Source organism: Pterocles gutturalis, unplaced genomic scaffold (genome assembly GCF_000699245.1).
Source record: "Pterocles gutturalis isolate BGI_N339 unplaced genomic scaffold, ASM69924v1 scaffold21777, whole genome shotgun sequence".
Classification (NCBI taxonomy): Eukaryota; Metazoa; Chordata; class Aves; order Pterocliformes; family Pteroclidae; genus Pterocles; species Pterocles gutturalis.
In genome coordinates, this window is record NW_010108468.1 from 21,129 (window position 1) to 40,742 (window position 19,614).

General features: G+C 38.0%; 1 protein-coding gene across 1 annotated transcript in view; it reads left to right on the forward strand.

Annotated features, from left to right (window-relative positions):
- LOC104461174 (myotubularin-related protein 13-like) overlaps nt 1-19,614 on the forward strand; it is a gene marked incomplete at its 3' end in the record, with an annotated part of 145,333 nt that overhangs the window by 16,959 nt on the left and 108,760 nt on the right. The window contains exon 2 of the mRNA XM_010072656.1: nt 19,288-19,376. Within this exon, the coding sequence (XP_010070958.1) occupies nt 19,288-19,376 (89 nt within the window). The remainder of the gene's footprint in view (nt 1-19,287; nt 19,377-19,614) is intronic.

A 19,614-nucleotide genomic window follows, 5' to 3' on the forward strand; every position in this document is an offset into this window, starting at 1 on the left:
TTTAAAATTTTATTTAAAACTTAAAATTATTTAGTTAGGTCCATTCCTTTTTTCGTGAACTGAAAAGGAAAGAAGTTTTACTTCTTAAGGTAATGTTTACTTTTAAACCTATGGCAACTTTCCTCTAGATTGTACATTGTCTATCTCAAAGCTGTATTAGATCATTCATTCTTTTGTTAATGAATCACTAGAATTATTTGTTTGACAATGAATCACAAAGCAGGTTTGAATGAAGCTTATTGAAGAGTGTATTATTATATCAAATTTGCATCACAAATGCTACATTCCTACATATATTTTGTTGGGTTTCGTTTAGTTACCGATCCTGTTCTTCTTCTCTGCTCCTTCTTTCTCCCCTCCCTGCTCATTTTATCTCATTCTGTAGCAAGAGAGCTTGAATTCAAGCTTACTACCTTTGATAGCCGTTGCATTTTCTTCAGTGTGATAATTTGCTAAGCTCATCAGTTTGGTAGATAAGAATCTGTTCTAGCTATGAAGTGCACCATTTACTAACTCACACTAACACTATTTCTTACAGGTAAGATTAGATGTAAAAATGTTTTAATTACACTGCAATTACCCGAGTAGATGTTCAGAATTCTATTCAAAGCAAAATTTTTCAATGTAAAATTAGCTGAGGATGTAGATATTAGTCTCTAGGTCATGTTAAAGAAAAGATGTGGTGCTGGTGCCTGGAAGTGGGCTACCCTGTGGAGGTGTGTCATTCAAGCTTAGGAGTTAACATTAGAAACTACCGATAATTTATGCTTTGTATTATACAATCAGTTTTCATGTGAGTCAGATTTTAATTACAGTTGTATTTTGTTTTTTTTCTGATAAATTCTATCTTATCTTCAGGAGTTTTCTTCTTTTCTTCAAACTGTTGCAGTAGTATATCCCTGTCATAACAATATTATTGATGGCATTTTAGGTGGCATTAACAACACTTGACATCTCTGAGAATATAGGGTTCTGAACATGTTGATCCAGTCAGTAAAACCCCAAAATATGTTTTCTGTGATGGCTATGCCTCGTTAGCGTAGCATCTCTGGCTGTTGCTGAACATACTTGATTCTTGGTAGAAGAAAACCAGGTAAATGTACACTGCTGTGAAGTGACAACTGGAAGTTCATGAGGAGTTGAGATGTTTCATTTATCCTGCTTCATTTTGTGTGGTTCATAATGCTCTGGCTAATCAGCCAGAGGATGTTCCTTGTGGAGTGGTAGGGATTTAGTGATAATAACACTTTCAGTTTTAAGAACTACAGCATCTTTTTGGATTTGGCATTTGCTTGAATCTGTTCTGGATTTTTTTTGTGATTGCTGGGATTTTTTTTTCCTTTTTAGAAGAGGAAAGCATGAAAAAGCAAAACAGAATATCAGAAAAGTTTCAGTGCAATATAGAATTCATGGGTGAATAAAAAGCCAAGTGTATGTGCATTATACTAACAGGCTTAAGTTTTAGTTTACTGTGTGTTTTGACACTGTCCATAAGTTTGTTTCTCTGTAGGCATTTTTTTCCCATGAAGACCTATGAGCTAAACAACATGCAGTCACAATGTGTACTTTTCTGTGTTCATACCCTTCTTTTGTTTCTCCATCCACTTGTTGGGATGTACAGGATCTAGCCATTGAGATGTAGAGCTGTTTCTTACTAGGTGTGATATTTGGGTTTGCTGTTGCTAGGCAATGTCAAGGCTTTCAGCAGCCTCTGCTGCCCTCTCCTGCTGTGCTTTCTGGCTTCTGCTCTTGGAAAAGTGAGTGACTTTCAGGATGGAGCCAGGACAAAATGGGCCCTTCTGGCTTCGGAAACTGGCAGGGCGGCGGGTTCCATGCACCCTGATGCTCTTACAAAACTGAGATATGTGTCGCTTAATAGAGGTTCCCCTGCCTCCTAAAGCGTGTCAGTGTTAGTTATGGGCTGGGGAGAAAGACTTCTAGCACACTACTTAGATTAATGTGGAGGTGAATAAAGAACACGTGAAACTGTCATGCTAGTTTTGATGGCAGCATGGTTTCTTACATTTGAAGTGAAAGGCAAATCTTGCGTGTTCAGGAACTTCTAATAGACTTTTTTGTATTCCATGGTCACAGATAGTAGGAAAAATACCTTTGATTGTATTATTAGTGGTACAAGAAAAATAGATACTGAGTATGGAAGTGAACATTTAATGTGTAATTTGGGTGATCTGGGCAATGTCTGACCAGATGCAGGCTAGAGTAACAGTCCGCTTTCCTTTTAAAAATCTCTCATTTCACAAGATGTTTGCATATATAGTGTTGAAAGGATTGAAAGTGAAAATTCTCTGTAAAGATATGTAGTAGGGTGTGAAAACTACTTTGATAATTATTTCTCTAGGAGTGACTTGCTTTGAGGATAGTCGGTGGGAGCACTAAGGAAGGGATTAGAAGCACGTCTTGGAAAAACAAGTCGTGGGGTTTTGCATGTATCCCATTAAATAGTATAACAGTATCTTTAACGGCTACTGTTTTGGATAACAAATAGAAACACAGTTTAGAGAGAGTGTTTGAAATTACACTTAATTAAGTGTTGTATAAATATGCAATGAAAACAAGTAGGATTTGGATGACATTGTACAGGGCAAAGAGTACTTAAAGTGCAGACCTCTGTGGGAAAAGTAATGTTTACTTCAGAAAGTATCATTTATCAGTTTGACAAATAGAGCTTAACTGGCATAAACTTCTATTATAAAAATCTGCTTATGTAAAGACATTACTAGAATCTAGTTGTCTAGTGAAAACTGTCTGAATATATTAATCTGAGATGGCACGTATCTATTCCGTTGTTTTTATGCATTTATTCTAGCTGGCTGTATTACAAAATGTGTTTTATTTAGCCAGCATACTTTTGGCTTTCAAGTTCTGGTACAAAAGGCTGCAGCACTTTGCTAACTTGGTAGGCATGTGTCTTGGGTGGAAATTGGTCTGACAATCCTGAAAATAAAAATACCAAGTTGTTATCTCTCCTCTGGGGAACATTGTAGGTGAATTTATGATATTATCAGTGGCTGCTGGCAAGTGTTTGACTGAGCAGGCTTTAGCTGGATTACGAGATCGTATTCTTCCCACAGCTGAGATGAGTTCTTTTTCCTCTGTGCCGTAGGTGATGAGGAACTTTACAAAAGGTTTTGGAAATGCTGTGTATTCTACAATAGGCATTGAGTAATTAGTTGGGTTCCCAGTGCACACTGATTGACCCTTGTTTTCTGGGTCTAATTTGGATCAAAACTCGTCCTGGAAGATAAGAGTTTTGATGTTTTAAAAGTAAAGCTAGGTAACATTGTTTAAACTTGGCATGCTAGTCTATACTGTTTGACAGACAGAGCATTTGATAGGTTTCGGATATCCCTGAAGTGATCTGGAAATAATCCATACTGAATCCATACTGTCTTGGGGTAGTTTGATGGGGTATCTTTCTGATCTGTCACCTCCAGCATGCAGAGAAATTTTTCCTTCTTTGTAGTTGTGATGATCTGGAAGGATACATTTAAGAACAGTTTGAAGTAATTTGGCAGTTTGACACTTGGACTGCACTACACATGCAAGTCCCACAGGATTTCAAAGTTTGTAGGGCTTTTGCCCTTTAAAATCCTTTTGCATGTAGTGGCAGGGCTGGGTAATAGCATAATATTTTCATGTGGAGGTTGCATGTTAAAGACAGTGGTGCCTGTAGCCTCCAGGGCTTCTTCAGTGTTAAGTTTCTAGGTCTGGAATCTGGGAAACAGTGCTGTGATGCTTTGCTCGTATTTAAATTTTTGTGTTATGAAAGTGTTGGAATATGCTGGCTTTTTATGTATACATGAATGCTTTTTTTTGTTTATAGATAGCAGGATTTTAACAGTAACGAATCTGGTGCGCCACTGTTCTTCACCAGTTTGCAATATGTACATATGGGTTACATGCAAAAGTGAAGCAAGTCCTTGGCGTTCCTAGTCATTAATCCTTTCTATCACTTGCTTTTTTTTCAGCGTGTTTGAACTAACAGCTTAGAGCTTTTGATGTGAAGACAATTCTAGCCTAGGCCAGTGTCCTTTATATACAGGTGATACTTATTTCTGGGAGAATTTTAGGATAGTCTTTCCACAGTTGAACTCCTGTTCAGTGATTTTCCTATGGAACTTTGGATGCAGTTTTCATTTAGTTTCTTTTGGGAGGTGAGAGTGGAGTGTTGGCTTTAGTTTCTTCCCTAGACTAGTTTTTTTTTCCTTGTCTCTTTTGGGTTTTTTTAGATTTTTTTTAAAATGTTCTCTCCGAGTGACTGCAGCTTGTCACTGGTAGGTAGGCAGCTCTCCCGAATGAAATATTTAAGGTTTAGTCATGTTTAGTCATGTAAAGCAGATTTTGCCTGAATGTGCCAGATTGAGACAACTTACACTGATACATCTAGTTCTGTTCCACTATTGAAATTCTTGTAGGGTTCAGAAATAAGAACAAAAGGTAACAGAGAACATCAGTACAGAACAGTTGTCCCTGGTTGTACTTTTTTTTGTCCTTTATTCCAGAGGGGTAAAAATCCTTTTGTGTACAGTTGATATAATTTTTCTACAGAATTATAGTATAAACAGAAGGAAGGCTTCCTGCACCCTTTAACAGTATTTCTTCTGTAATGCGTTTTTCATTTAAAGTACTACAGAATTTGTCATTCTGTATTTGAATGTAGCCCACATGAATATGAACACACCATTTACACTTGAAAAGTTGAGAATAGAGAATATTTTCCTTGTACAGGCTCTGTAGATGGAACATTCATGCTCCTTGCATGGAGAATAAGAAAACACATGGACGCATTAGCTGGAATGCATCTGGCACATCTCTTCTGTGGGGAGATGGAGTGTTCCAGAGCTGTGAGTTGTTTGCTTTTCAAAGTGGCAGAAAAAGTTGTTCTATATTTGTTCTTTATCCAAGACATTCTGGCTTCCTGAATTCTTCTTTTGCAACTTGAGAACTGACTCCATCTTGTACTCATGTTGTGTCCCTGTAACCACAGAGATGGAAATGTTAAGATACTCCACCAATCATCCTTTACCAAAACAAAAAATGACTGAGATCTTTACCTTGGAAGATTGTCTTCTTGAAAAGGCACTGAACATCTCCCTGGAGCCGAGGGCCTCTGGCTGTCACAAGTTGACCATTTAGCACCATCTTTAAGTGCCAGGCAAGGTTTTGTCAGCAGGCTCATCAGATGCTGCTATCTTAACAAGTCCATTTTTAGGATAGTATTTCTCTGTCTACATGATAAATTTGACAACCTCTTCAGCATCAGGTCATTTAGTAAAATCCAGGAAGACAAGGTTACTATGTGCTTGAAGTGCTACATTTTCAAGCCCTCATGCCTTGGAGAGTATGGCTACTTGTGCCAGGGACATGAAATTAAGATGCCAGAATTGTGACTGTAGCAGTTGTCCTCCTTATCTGTGAGTTCTAGATTTGCCTCCACCAGACCCGCATCCCTTTTCTGTGGCTACAGCTCAGGCATTCAGCAAGGGTGTATCAGTTACAACATCTTATCATAGAGAAAAATAGCGTAAATTTGTTTTATTCTGAGCAGGTTCATCTTTATTTTCTAATAAAAATTCTTCCCCTTCATGGAAGTAGAACCTCAGAACCATTCTAGAAGGTGGTCTCTGTGGGAACCATTATTTACTTCTTGGGAAAGGGGTACTGCAATGATGAAACTTGCTGAAATAAGTAGAGGATGTCCTTCAGTGTGGAAATGGAACCATGTTTTTTGGTTGTGTTCTATCATCTGTCTGCAGCCTGGGTGTTATTGCCTGTTAAGGAAATGTGATGAACCTCCTGAATCCTCTGTGTGGTGGGTTGATGCTGGCCAGTGACGAGGCCCTCAGCCTGTTGTTTGCTCACTCCCCTACGGTGGGATAGGGGAGAGAATCAGAAGGGCAAAAGTGAGAAAAACTTGTGGGTTGAAATAAGGCCAGGTTAGTTAGTGAAGGTGGGAGGAAGAAGCGGGGGGGGGAAGGTGGTGCCAAAGTAATCAGTCTCCCTGTCCCACCACCAGACCCAAGTGTAGCCTATCTCCAAGCAACATCTACTCGTGTTGGAAAAGCTCCCCCAGTTTTATTACTGAGTGTGATGTTATATGGTATTGGAATATCTCTTTGGTCAATGTGGGACAAATGTCCCAGCTGTGTTCCTCCCAACCTCTTGCCCACCCCTAACCCTACTTACTGAAGGTGGCTGAGCAACAGAGGAGCATTGGTGATGTGCAAGCACTGCTGAGCGACAGCTAAAACATTGCTGAGTTATCAACGCTGTTTTAGTTGCAGATCTGAACCACAGCAGCATGAAGGAAATTAACTTCACTGCAACTAGACCCAGTGCACTCTGTCCCTGAAAGTCTCCAAATTTTGTCATTTCACTGCTACAGGTTAAGTGGGAAATACCAGGTTTTCAGGAAGCGAACACTTGCTTTAGTCCTTCTTCACTAAACCTTCCAGGTTCAAAAGCAAGCATTTGAAGCACGAGGCTGATCTCAGCAAAGGCATTTTTCCTTTGCCTCAGTGCAGTTGGGCTGTCAGATAATTTCACACTGCTTTCCTGAAGTGAGCAAGCTGTTCTTTGACTTCCTGCCCACTGAAACCAGACAGAATTACTTCTTACTCCAAGTTGCCTTCAGGATGTTTCCTCAGGAGTTATTAAAAGAGACCTAGATGATACCGGTGTGTGGAGGTAGCTGCTGTGCAGGAGCTGAACATTGTACCAATGCAAGTTGTGGAGTAACTGGGGTTATTCTTGTATCCTTAGTGAGGAGAGATCTGCTTCCCGTAAAACTGATTCCGGTCTTTAAGTTTGGTTCTGTGATCACATACTCAGCTAACCACTATGGTAAATCAGTATGTCTTCCTTCTAAGACAGATGATCTGTTTGTCTTAAGTGACTCATTGCACCAAATATTACCTCAGATGACTTCTAGTATCTGGAATCGTTCTGAGTTCTCCTGGCAAGCATTCCTTCGGTGAGTGGGTCAACATTGCTCAGATTTACTGTCATAGTACTGTGCAGCACATGTACATCCCTGAATCCTCCAAAAAACTGACATCAGATGAGTTTTCATGAGAGCTGGGGACCTCGTTTTCACTGTCATGTTGTGCGAGGACTGTGGTCTTGGTTAGAAAAGAAGTTTTACATCAGTGCTGTAGGGCTCCAGACTCTTTGAAATGAATGAAAGCTTAGATATGATGGGCAACCTCACTGCCTGTTACCAGATTGACAGGTAACATGATGCAGAGTTGTTGCTCTTTTAATAAGAAGATTATTTTTTGCGATAGGTACATGGAAATTCACCTGTCAGCAGTTCACCCATGTGGGGCTTCAAACTCTAATCTGCAAATTTGGGATGTCTTGCTTCTAAACCATAAGCAACAGACATGATATTCTAATTATGATGTTGGAAGTGGGCTATCAATCTGTTTTCCGTCCTACAGCAAGTGGAAGCTCTTCTGCTCCGAAATGAGTTTGTAGACAAACTTTCTTGGATACACTCCTGATTACATCAGGGAGTCTGGCCATGCTAATGTTTTTCTGATTCCAGTGTTAAAAATCTTTCTAGCTCAAGGAAAGACAAGATATGTTACTGATAATTTTTTTATATATAGCTGAGTTTTGATATTTGGACCTTTTGCGATTTTTGTTTTGTATTAAAGGGTAGAGAAAGTTCAAGGCCTTGCTTAGCCTTGTGGTCTTTCATATGTGTATATGCACCTTATTTTTCAAGACTGGTTGCGTGCATTTCTTATTCTGCATTAGAATGTTCTCCAGTCTCAGGTGACAAGGTATTCAGCACTGCACGAGCACTCGGGCTCTGGTTCTTGGTGAGTAAACTTCCTGCAGCATTATTCCATCCCTGTTGTTTCCTGTTGTTACGGGTGGAGTGTAGTACGCTGTTTTGGTCCCAGTAATTTGCCTTTTTCTGTCTCAAGGAACTGAATGGTGAGGCTTTCTATGGGTTAAACTTCATATTAAGAAATTTAATTTATGACCTGGCAGGGCTTCAGGAGCATGTAAAAGAGCATTCTTATTTGATGTTTTCTTCAAAACTACTGGATAACCAAAAATGCTCTTGGAGAATCACCATCTCGTGGCTTTCATACCACTGAATTCTTCTCACTGTTCTATTAAGAAGATGTTCTGTATGTGGACTAAGTAAGAATACTACTAAACTAAAGACAGTTATTTATTGTAGTTTAAAGAGTGCCTATTATTAGGCTACAGCTAAGAACAGGTTGTGGTAAGAATTGTTTTTTGTGCAATTGTACCACTTAATAAAAATGACTTTTATAAGAGCTTGTCTCTGAGGGGACACAGGAACTTACACCTCTTGGTGAAGACATTTCACTCAGACATCAAGTAGCTGTTTTATCTGTAGCTTTGTTGCTTACTGGTGGTTTTGAGCAATCTTTCACTGAGTATAAAATGAAGATGTCCCTGTTTTGACAGGTTATCTATCACAGTGGTAACCAAAGATAGCGACCTTCTTTGTTAAAAGTTTTGCAGAATTATGATGGAAAGTATTTTATAAGCATTAAGTTTGTGTTCTGACATCTGGCACAAGAAAAATGTCTTTTGAGTGCGGCTGTTAGACTGTAGGCAAAATCTTTAAAAACTACACAGTGCTCTTCTATTTCTTCCCTTGTTTCCCATTAAGGAACTTTTATGTGATGCATAAGATTATTCCTATGGAAAATAGGGTAATACAGTTTTCAACTGAAATCTTTATGTGGAAAAGAAATAGCGTAGTGAATTCTGTGCAGTGTGTTGAACAAAGAGAGAATGATTGTGATGGGTGACTCAAAGAACACCTTTCTACCTGGTAGAAGAGTTACAGGAAGCTCTTTGGTTGTCTCTTACTATAGTAAGATTGCTTTATTTGCACAGCTAGATTTGACATTGGCATCAATCCAACGAAGATGTTAAAGAACGGATTATGCAGGTCTACCTCATTAGCAAGCTGATCTTCAAGGAGATTAGCTAATATCACGTAACTCTGCAGACAGAGCCAGTGGTTTTGGAAGTATGAGTAATCTTTCAGGTAATTTACATAAAAAATAGAGATCTGAGTAATGACAAATGACTTGGCTTTAATACATTGATTTGTGTGTTTAGTTGATTTTTAAAAGGAAAAACCCTAATTAGCTTTTTGTGTGTTACAGATAATGGCAAAATGCTTGGCTGTCAAAATATTTTAAAAAAACCCCACAAAAATAACTTGAAATGCTATCACAATTTATCTCAGTGTTTTTCCTTGGAGGTCAGATACATGAAGCTATATAAACCTATAACTGCATGTTTCTTTTCTTACTGTGCCTATGTTCTTTACACAGGTCAGTTTACTTTAAAATGTGTAGGAAGATTTGGGGAAAGGTAGAATGTATTAAATTTAAAAGGGAAAAAAGTGTGTCTGGTTTGTAGTGAAGATTAATCTTTCACTAAATATAGAGTCCAAACCTTCTACTTCAAGTATGTGAACTTGGTATATCTAGAACTATGTTCTAATGCTGCATTTGCTCTTCCTCATGGGATGGAAAGTTTGTGCAGAATCTTCTTTCTGTCTCTTGAAAAATGTACTCTCTGCTCACTTATCGTGAGTCTGCATGTTGGGGAGCCCTACATTGAACTAAAGTTATCAGCCAGCGCTGGAAGTGTTTTGCTTACTCTTTTGCAACATTGCATTCCCTGCTAATTAGATGCATCCGACTCCCTGGTGCCTCTGAAACAAGTCAATGCTTGAGAAGACACATTTGGTCTTGTACAGTGACAGTTTTCCTCATCAGCAGAATTTTAAGGTGATAATTCACACTGGTAATCTAATTTTATCTTTTTCAAAGATAGACTGCGGTAGGGATAAGATTCTTCATGCAATCTGAATATTTGCTTGAAGTCCTCCTGACAGTGGGTCTTAAATGATGTTACACAAACTGCTGTAACTTTTGGAGAAAAAAAGTGTTCCTCTTAGTGGTGGTTTATCAATCTTTTCAGCAGGGAAAGTATGTAATTTTATATACATTTTGAGAAAGCCATTTGCTTTGCATTGTTTTCACTTTTTATTTAGAGGTGCAATAGGCATGAAATCTCTGTCCTTCATTTTGGAGTGCTCTTTTGAATCAGTGTTTTGTGAGAACTTGTTTCAGAACTTTCCTTTGTGACTGAATTTGAGCTCTCTGACTCCTTCTCTCAAACAGAACCAGTTGTTCAAACCATTGGATATAAACGTGTGCTTCAAGAGAAGTCTCATTTGCCTTAGAAGTGTGTCTTTCGTGTCTTGAAAATGTCTTTGTCGAAGAGTTTACACATCTTTTACAAAAGAATACCCAACCTCAAACTTTTGTGTGTGCTTATTCCACCTTGTGTATCCAGCTTCTACTAATGTTATTCTGTCAATAGACTAGAGCTGATGTTTTTCTGATACCATATGCGTCAGTTTTGGAAGCTTTTCTTGAACTCAAGACACTGTTTCTGTAAAAGAAATTTTTCCCTACTTGCATCTTAGAATAAGCAAATAGTAATTCTTATGATGCATTATCTTATTGATCTATTTCAGGTTTTTGTATTCCTACTTTTATTGTAAATATGTTTATGGCTATCAGCTGAAGGCAGTGTAGAGAAGGTGATAGACTGACACAACATGCACTGCATGAGCCTCATTTCCTTAGGAAACCAACTGGGGAAGGGTGAAGGTGTCCTGTGAAAGCTGAAGAGCCAGCAGTTCCGAAGATATGAAATTGCTGAGTTCCAACATGTTTTGTGGAAGTAGATAGTCCAATAGAAGACCTGTACCAGTATTCAGATTTAGAAGAAGCTTACAGTACAATAAAATGCTGTTGCACACCAGACTGCTGTGGAGCAGGTGTTACAGATGCAAGAAAAATTTATCAATACTCGGACCTTATTAGATTGAGATTCTACTTGTTCTTCCTCTCCTCATCCAGATTTTTGATGGCATTGTGTAATGAAGTTTTGTGGATTTGTTTGTTTGGTTTTTGGCTGACTTGATTTTTCCCTTGCTCTAATTTGTTATTTAACACTTTTAAAATGACAATATAGTTGCAATATTAGGAAACTTCCTCAGACTTTTTACATAGTATGTAGTCTGCAGCTTGCCTAAATTCTGTAAGGTCTGAAAGAACCTATTAAAATTTTAATTTTTATGATTATATGTATGAGTTTTCAAAAAGAATAATTTATTATAATGCCTTAGATGGCACTTGAAATGGCTTTGAGCAGCATTGTCTTTTTTGTCTTTGTCACATGACACTCATATTTCCATAGACTCTCATGGTAGGAATCTCTTTTTATGTTGGGTTTGGAACTTTGGGTATAAATGTTCACAGAGGTATAAATGATGTTGATGTTTATTCTTAACATTTTCAATAGAGCATAACAGCATATTTCCATATTCAGTTTGGGACTTAGTTTTGTTTAGGATTGTTATCTGTATGATGTCGTTCATAGATATAACTATGACTTTCTCTGACTGCTATCAAGCATGATTAGACCCTTCCAGAAGCTATAAGATGTTATTTTGTGTATCTGAACAAATAGCAGCTAGTCAGTAAAATGATGAATGTGGGATTCCCTCCCCTCCTGCCCCGGTTTAGCTTTGTTTCTAACTCTGCTCCTAGGAAAAAAAAAAACAATGGAGGTTAAAACATGCTTGTACTTAAAACAGACACTAAAACAAGTGTTTCAACATATTTAGGGTATGTTTTAATTATTGCATTTAGACCTGAATCTTGATATTCAGAAATCCTGTAAATACATACTGATTCAGAAGATCTGTTGCAGATATGTTCTTCCTTACCTATTATACTCCAAATGATTTAGGAAAATAAGTTTCAGCAGATGAACAGTCTTCTTTAAGAGTAAATGTAGAAAGCCTTTTTGTGAAGTTTTTTCTTGGCTGTGTTTAGATATGAATAGCTTTTCTTTATACTCAGCAAAATCAGATGACAGTTACAGCTCCTTACAGCTCTCGGCTGTGAATGTCTGTATACTTATTCTAACCTTGCAATCTCTGTTTGGTTAAAAAACCAACCAAAGAAGAAGTAAAAAAGGTGAAAGAGGAGTATTTAGTCAAGCTAGTTTGTTTATTGTATATTTTATTCACATTTTCTGTGCTGAAACGGGTGTTGATTCAGAACTTGAAACAATGGTATTGTAAATATGAAATTGTTTTGGGTTAAAATTATGATTTTACAGTTATGTTTATGAAATTTCAAAGTAGAGCTTAATTTTTAATTATTGGGTATAGCAGTTAAAGGTAAATCAAAGGGTGGTTGTGGGAGGAAGATACCTTACCAAAAACAGAATCAGATGTAATAAATAGGGTGGTGTTATTTCTAAAGCGAAGCAATATACATTCTTCATTAGAACTGAGAAGCTGCCTGAATTTTCTTTTTTTTCTGTGAGAAGTCTGAGAAGCTCTAATGCTTCAGAGTACAAAGCTGAGTACAGTTTTGTCATATGAATTTTTATACTTTTGTTGAAAACAAATAAAAAAGATTTTCCCAAGACAGCTGGGGAAGTCTTGTTCAGTTCGGTGTGTTCAAAATAATGTTTGTTTAATGTACGATGTTTATTTTGAGTCTGGTCTTCCCTTCCTATCCAGAAGCTGGCAAAAGTGATTTGTTTGCAAACAAGGAGAATTGTTGGTGAGCAGGAAACTTTCTTTCTGCCAGCCCCCCAAGCTTTTTCCCAATTTCTTGAACATTACGCTGACCACTGGATAGGGAGTAACTTGAAAATGGTTTAACATTCTCTGTTGCTTTGTCTTGTCTGTTATTTCCTTTTAAGACTTTTGCAAAGTCATGTTACTGTCCACCCAGCAAAAATACCATGGATGTCAAGAAGTGTGTTACGTCCCAGACTTCTATGTGGAAAAAAGTGTCTTGAGATCCAGCTGCTACAGCCAGGCTGTGTTAATTGTATCAATAACTTGTCCTAATAAAATTTTGGGGGAGTTGGAATCCTAGAGAAAAGGTGATGGTCCTGACGGTTCTTCAGCAGTAACTGGCACCTGCATGGGCTCTCAGTAAAGTAGATGCAACAGCAATAAAAAAATATATTTTTTTTTTTACAGAACTTGCAGTTGAAAAATGTTGAAAAATGATCATTGCCACTGGTCACTAAGGTTTTGGTCTTGAGCACGGCTTTCAAAATGAGACAACACTTGACATGACTAACGGTTATTCAGATATAATACTGGCTTGGTGATGTTTGGTATGTGGGTCTTCAGAGGGGTCGGAAGCTGCCAGAGTCACGGCTGCCCCAATCATTGTGTGCTCTGTCAGGCAGTGCTGCTGGGCCTATACTGAGCAGTGTTAGAGGGACAGCATTGCAGCAGGTAAATATGTATCTAACATGTGAAAATGATTGTAACATCCCTACTTATTCCCTCATCTTCCTCTTCATACTGACCACACCTCCCTTTTCTCTGATTTCTGTCCTCTTCTGCTTTTAATGGTATTTATCAATTTTTATTTCACTTTGCATTGTTATAACTTTAGTGGATGAAGTTCATTCTTAAATATGAAATTACCTCAGACTTTTCAGAACTATTTCACAGTTTTTCTAACTGAATAGCAGCTGCTGGTGTTCTTTCAGCAGAAACACCTGTTGGCTTAGTGGAATGAGATATGACATGTCTTGCCATATTCCCCCCCACCATGATTTAACTTAATTAAAATCCAAGCCAGAATATTTTTAATCCTTTATTTAGAAAGCATAGAAATGTTTTCTGATACCCAGGAATAACGAAGACGATCATTGACCTGCACAGGAGACTATCTATTGCAATAGTGGGAAGGACGATCCTGTGAATAAGGTGCTGATCTAAGCTTTGGGTGGTATTGATGGAGCCTGTTCCTTGTACATCTTTTGGGGGCATAGATTACTTTCTCTATGCTTCCTTCCCATGTGTATAAAATGGGTTAATGGCTCTGCAAGATAGAAAAGTACCAAAATCAAATAAATATTGAGGCATTCAGGAATGTGGACCATCCAAGTGTTTCCGGTAGTCCTGACTAGCAGTGCCAGTATATTCAGGGGAAGATTGAAATACTGCCTTTTAAAAAAACAAAACAAAAAACCAGCAAATTTTTCCTGTTTACAAAGAAAAAGGCCTGAGGATCACCTTATCCTATTATTTGTTGTATCCTTGATAATACAGCCAGCCTCCGGAACGTCTGTCGTTCAAATTCCCAAGATTGTTGCTTGCATTTCTCTGACTTGATTAAGATGAACTGATGATGACTTTTGCCAGTTGTACAAATAGTGTCTGTGGTCATTGTGGGAAGCCCGTCTTGACTCCATCTTCCTAAAAGTAACAGCGTTTTGTTTAACCTTTTATTGCTGTTAGGATGCAGTAGTCTTTCTTCTCTAGAATACATCAGAGTTAAACGCTCTTTATGTAAATTTCAGTCTGTAAGATGCACATAGCCTGTGATGTGCAATGGTGGGGTGTTTTTAAAGGTATAGGGAGCCCTCCGGTACATTTCTGTTCCCTTTTACAAACAGAGGCATAAGATGAAACATGGGTTGTCCTCATGCTTCCATGAAGAGCTTTTCCAAAGCTAGAAAGTGTCAAGAATCCGTAATAGTTTAAAACTTCTGCTGTTTCAAATCGTATAAGAACTTTGATATGAAAAGGATTTTACTTCAGAGAAGATTTTAGTGATTTCTTCAGTGCTAGGTGCTGTTTTGAGAAGTATGAGCGGTACTGTACTCTGCCACCTGCATCTGTGTATCTTCCACGCTGGCAGTATGTTTCTAACTTTGGACGTGTAAAGTTGTACTTCTGAATACTCAAAATGATTTATTGACTTTCCATGTAGGATCTGTCATGGCATTTTACAGTATTTTGTGTGGCATAACTACTGATGTTCTTCCTGTGTGATCTGCAGTGTTTCTTCTGCGCAGATCTGAAAATTGTATCTTTTGTAACAGATCACCAAAGTGCTTCCATCCAAAGCTTTGCATGTACGATTTACAATAGTTAGAGCACCAATGTATTTTTGTCAGGGGTTTGTAAGTGAAAAGACAGAGTTTATCACAGTTCTCATTAATTTGGAATGTAAGTTGCATTAACAGCTCGCTTCTGGAATTTCAAGGGCAAGCGGGAGATGGCATGTGACCTTTCCTGGGGGAAGATTTATATAAGAAGGGAGTTTAGGGGACTAGGGTTCAGGAACCAGCAAATTATGCCAGAAGTTTAATGTGTTGAATGTTTGTATTGTTTAAAGAAAAAGATGGGAAAAGGGGAAGGAGAAAGAGGGCAGATCAGAAGAGGTTAGCTGGGGAGAAAAGTGGCTTTTTCCTTAATAGCTTAAGGTATAGACTGCTCGTTCAGCATTCTTACAGGCTGAAATTTTGGTTTTGGTCTTGGACAAGTTCACTATGTGTATGTATTGTACAGGGACAAGAATGTAATGTCTAAAAGTTTGAAGCCTCATTTACCATGTGGTCAGCTTTGATTCTTAATGGATTAAAGAGTTAAACCATCTTAAAGGTAAAGATACTATTGGATGATGGTGATGATTACCTGCCATCCTTCATGAAAATGAAATTGCAATTCATTGCTGCAGGTGTAAAATCAAGCTTTCAAAATTGCTGCAATATCTTGACAATTTTTGTATCCCACTTTACATGAGATGTAAATGTTTTACTACAAAATGTAAGAAAAAATTTGTGAAATACTTCAATTAAAGTATAGGAATACTTTTGCTTTTATAGGAATAACTTTACAAAGGTAGCAATGTGGGTGTTTAATAACAGTAATGGCAGTAGTTTTCTTGGAAATATGTCTTTAGAATTCCTGTTACTGCCAGGCATGTTTTGCATATATAATTAATAATGAAAGCAATTACTGTTTTACATGGAACACATTGTTAATATGCAGTGATATTCCACGCTATGCTCCTGCACATGTACATTATATTAAGTAATTTGTTGTCTGAGTGCATCTGAATTTTAATCAGTTTCAAAAACCTCCAGAAACTTCTGTGTGAATGATTTGAATTCAGTGAGCAGTGCTGGCTGGGGGGTTTTTGGGGTACTTGCGCATTATTTGAAAGGACACCAAAAGACAAAAATGTTTGTGGTGATGATACAAAGGTCCTTCTAGCTGGCTGTGGCTATCTGAATCCATTAACACTGGAATAACCTATTTTTCCAATTTAAAACCAAGGTGTTGATATTAATGAGTGCCAGATCTTCCTGTCACTCTCAATAGAGGGAGTTGAATGAAGAGCAAAACCTCTGGGATCTCTGCAGATGTGGGATCTGTAAAGCGGACACTGGCAGGTGCTGTCCGAGGAGGTTACTACAGGTGTTCACTGGCTGTTCCGTGTGCGCGTGCGTTTTTAATGTGGCGTCACATTTGGTTAATTAGCTTTAGTTAATAGGAATTTCACTTAGATGTTGAAGGAATGTCCTTTTAGTGTTAAGAATCAATAAAAGGGGCTTGAAAGAAGACTTAGTAAAGGATAGATACAGAGTGGAGGGAATGTGGTAGGCAACTGAAACTTATTAATTGGAAAATCTTATGGGCAAAGGCAGTTGCTTGTCCTGTGCAAGCAGCAGAGACCAGAGTGGGGTAGAGGCTACTGAGGTACTTCCCTTTCTAGTTCAACCAGCTGTACGGTGTGATGGAATAGGACATGGCAGTCTGTCACAAGTGTGTGCGTGACCTTATGTGGTGAGCCTTGGTCCATGTAGACTCGGGGTAACTGTGCCCATTATACAAAATATGGGAGACCCATGCATGCATTTAAATGTGTACCAAAGGCATAGGCATTACTGGAAGGGCTAAAGCATACATACAAGTATTTTCTCTCTCTCCCTTCAGATTTTCTGATTTGTTATTTAATAGAGATCTTCATATTTAGTTAAATATTTGTAATAGATTCCTTTATATAAAACAGAATTTTGCATTATTGATAAAACAGGTTTTCAAATACTTGATCAGAAGACTTAAAAAAACCCAAAGCTGTGTTTGAAAAGTCATTAAAAAATAAAGTTATGAATGAAACCTGATTTAACAATGAGTTAACATTTGGTATGTAACCTTGATATTTTTGGAAAGTTGTCAGTAGTTATCAGTAGCATATATTGAAACAAATTATAGCTGTTGTTGAAATCCAATGATCTGATTTTTTTCTGTTTCTGCCTCTTGTGCTAAAACAGTTGAGAATGTAAAATCACTTAGGTGTTGATTTGCAGCCACCTCTTGAATAATCTGATCTCTTCAGACATAACTGTTCTGCCGAGAGATGAATAACTTTAAAAAGTCAGATGAAGATGGATGGCATTGACACCTCCTCACCCCAAACCGTGGAATTTAGGGACTTACTAGAGTTATATTGTTATTTAACTGGTTGGATTGAAAAATTCCAACAGAGAATCAACAGTAATTACACTATGAAGTATTGGAAAAATGTGGTGAGCGCACTGTACTGAATGGCTTTTATTATTAAATGAGAGTGTAGCTACTCAGTCTTCTCTGGCACAGGTTTTAATCTTGTGTAGCAGCATCAAGCAAATTGCTTTGTATTTGTATTCATGTAAAGGAGTAGTGCCTGTAAGGCAGACCTTTTCTACCAAGCTTTTTGCTTCTGTATAAGGATTGGATGTAAATTTCTGTCTTTGGGTGAAGTGCACTTCCAGTCAAAGTAAGAAGCTTCTTGTGGCAAGAGCGGGCCAGGTCCTCACTGCCTGTGTGTCCCAAAACCTCCGCCAGCTGGAGGAGCCTGTGGCACATCTGCTCACATATATTTAAGATAAAGCAACAGCCATGAGAGATGCAGAAGGAGACATTGCACATAGGTAGAAACAAGCTGTTGGAAGGAGGCACTCCGTGCTGGAGAAAGCACGTCCTCTGAGGGATGCTGGCCACCAGTGACCTGTGCTGGGTCAGGGACACTGCTGGAGGGACTGCAGCCTGTAGATCTGTGCTGGAGCAGAGGAAAATGGACAAGAGGCAAGGAACAGCAGAGTAAAACCGCTGCATGCGTGAACCCAACCTCCTGTGCTGCCCATCACCTCACCAAATAAATTGGGATGGATGGATCAGCAGGGGAAGCTGAGGTTAGGGAGTGTTCCCAAATGTTTGTTTATTGTCGTCTTTGTACCTGAATCGGTGGTCAAAACTTAATGTTACTTGTCAATAAATAAAACTGAAATAACAGTTCCCCGAGTCAAGACTGGTTTTCCTGTGACAATAACACGTAGTCTATGAAGCAGTCAATTGTTAATAAACAAACCTTTGTCTAGCCTGTATGTACCATATATAGTTATCTTTGGGGACATTTTAAGCAGGTTAGAGAAGGTGATGTTTCAGACCTAATGAACCAATAGCTAAATCTACTAGGTAACGCTAAAGATGAATTTCTGAGTCCATTGACTATCTAGAGTGATTTAACACATTAGCTTTCAGTGTTCCTTCAGGATAGGATTGATTAATGTAAAAATTGCTTTCACTTTGACACATTATATTGTGGCATATACCAACACTAAAATTCCATTTAAAAAAAAGTTAATGATTGTTTTCAATATTTACTCCAGGCCTTCAGCAGGTGAAGAACACAATTCCTGTTTGTATGTGCATTCCTGTGCCATTCAGGATGACAGGACACTCCAGCTGAATATTTGTGATGTTTCTGAAGGGTTTGCTATCTGTAGCACTGTGGCTTTAAAAAAAAGAGGGAGTAAGAAAAAAGAGAACTACTTCAGAGAAATTACCAGAAATTAGGAATTTCTCTCTGCACCTTTCTGTGTAGAAAATCACTGTTGACTTGTCCAAGGCAACTTACTAGAAATAATGGCAAGGAACGAGAGTGTCCTGGGTAAATCATGTGGATTTTTATCTGTAGACTTGTTTTGAAGACTGCTTGTTGACAAATGTTTTATTTTTTTTTTTAAAATCACATTATCCTTTATATTAGTTTTTAATTTACTACTATTTGTAGAGAGAGACTAGAATTACCAATAATAATCTATCACTTTGAAAACATGCATGACAGGCATAGGCTTGAATGCAACTTGCAGCTTCATTTCATGGAGCGACTCCTTGTGTTACTACTGGAGAGTATTAAGGTTGTATTTATGATATGACTTGCAAGACATGTTTGAGGAGCCTGTTCTGCCTCTTGTGGCGAAATGTTTCCTCATATTGGGTATATTCTGAAAGTATTTTCCGATTTATAGCAATTTAAATTCCACCAGTTTACCTTTAAGTAATTACATTTTATCTTTCAGCAGGCCCAACAGAAGGTTTGGGAAAAATAATACAAAGATTTCCTCAGAAGGACTGGGAAGACACTCCTTTTCCGCAGGGAATAGAGTTGGTAAGTTGGCATTACGTTTTGTAATTTTTTAGAATTTCTTTCGCATACAATTGGAAGGTACATCTCCCTTCATGCAGTAAACTGTATTGTCTAACCCAACAGGGAATGGATAGGAATTACATGAATAGAGGGGATAGGTAATAGCTTTAAGGATAGTAATTTTGGCTACACAGAAGATTATTTTGATCTGTACCACTAAGTAGGTATTCCTAGAATACAGACCAACGCTGCTGCAAAT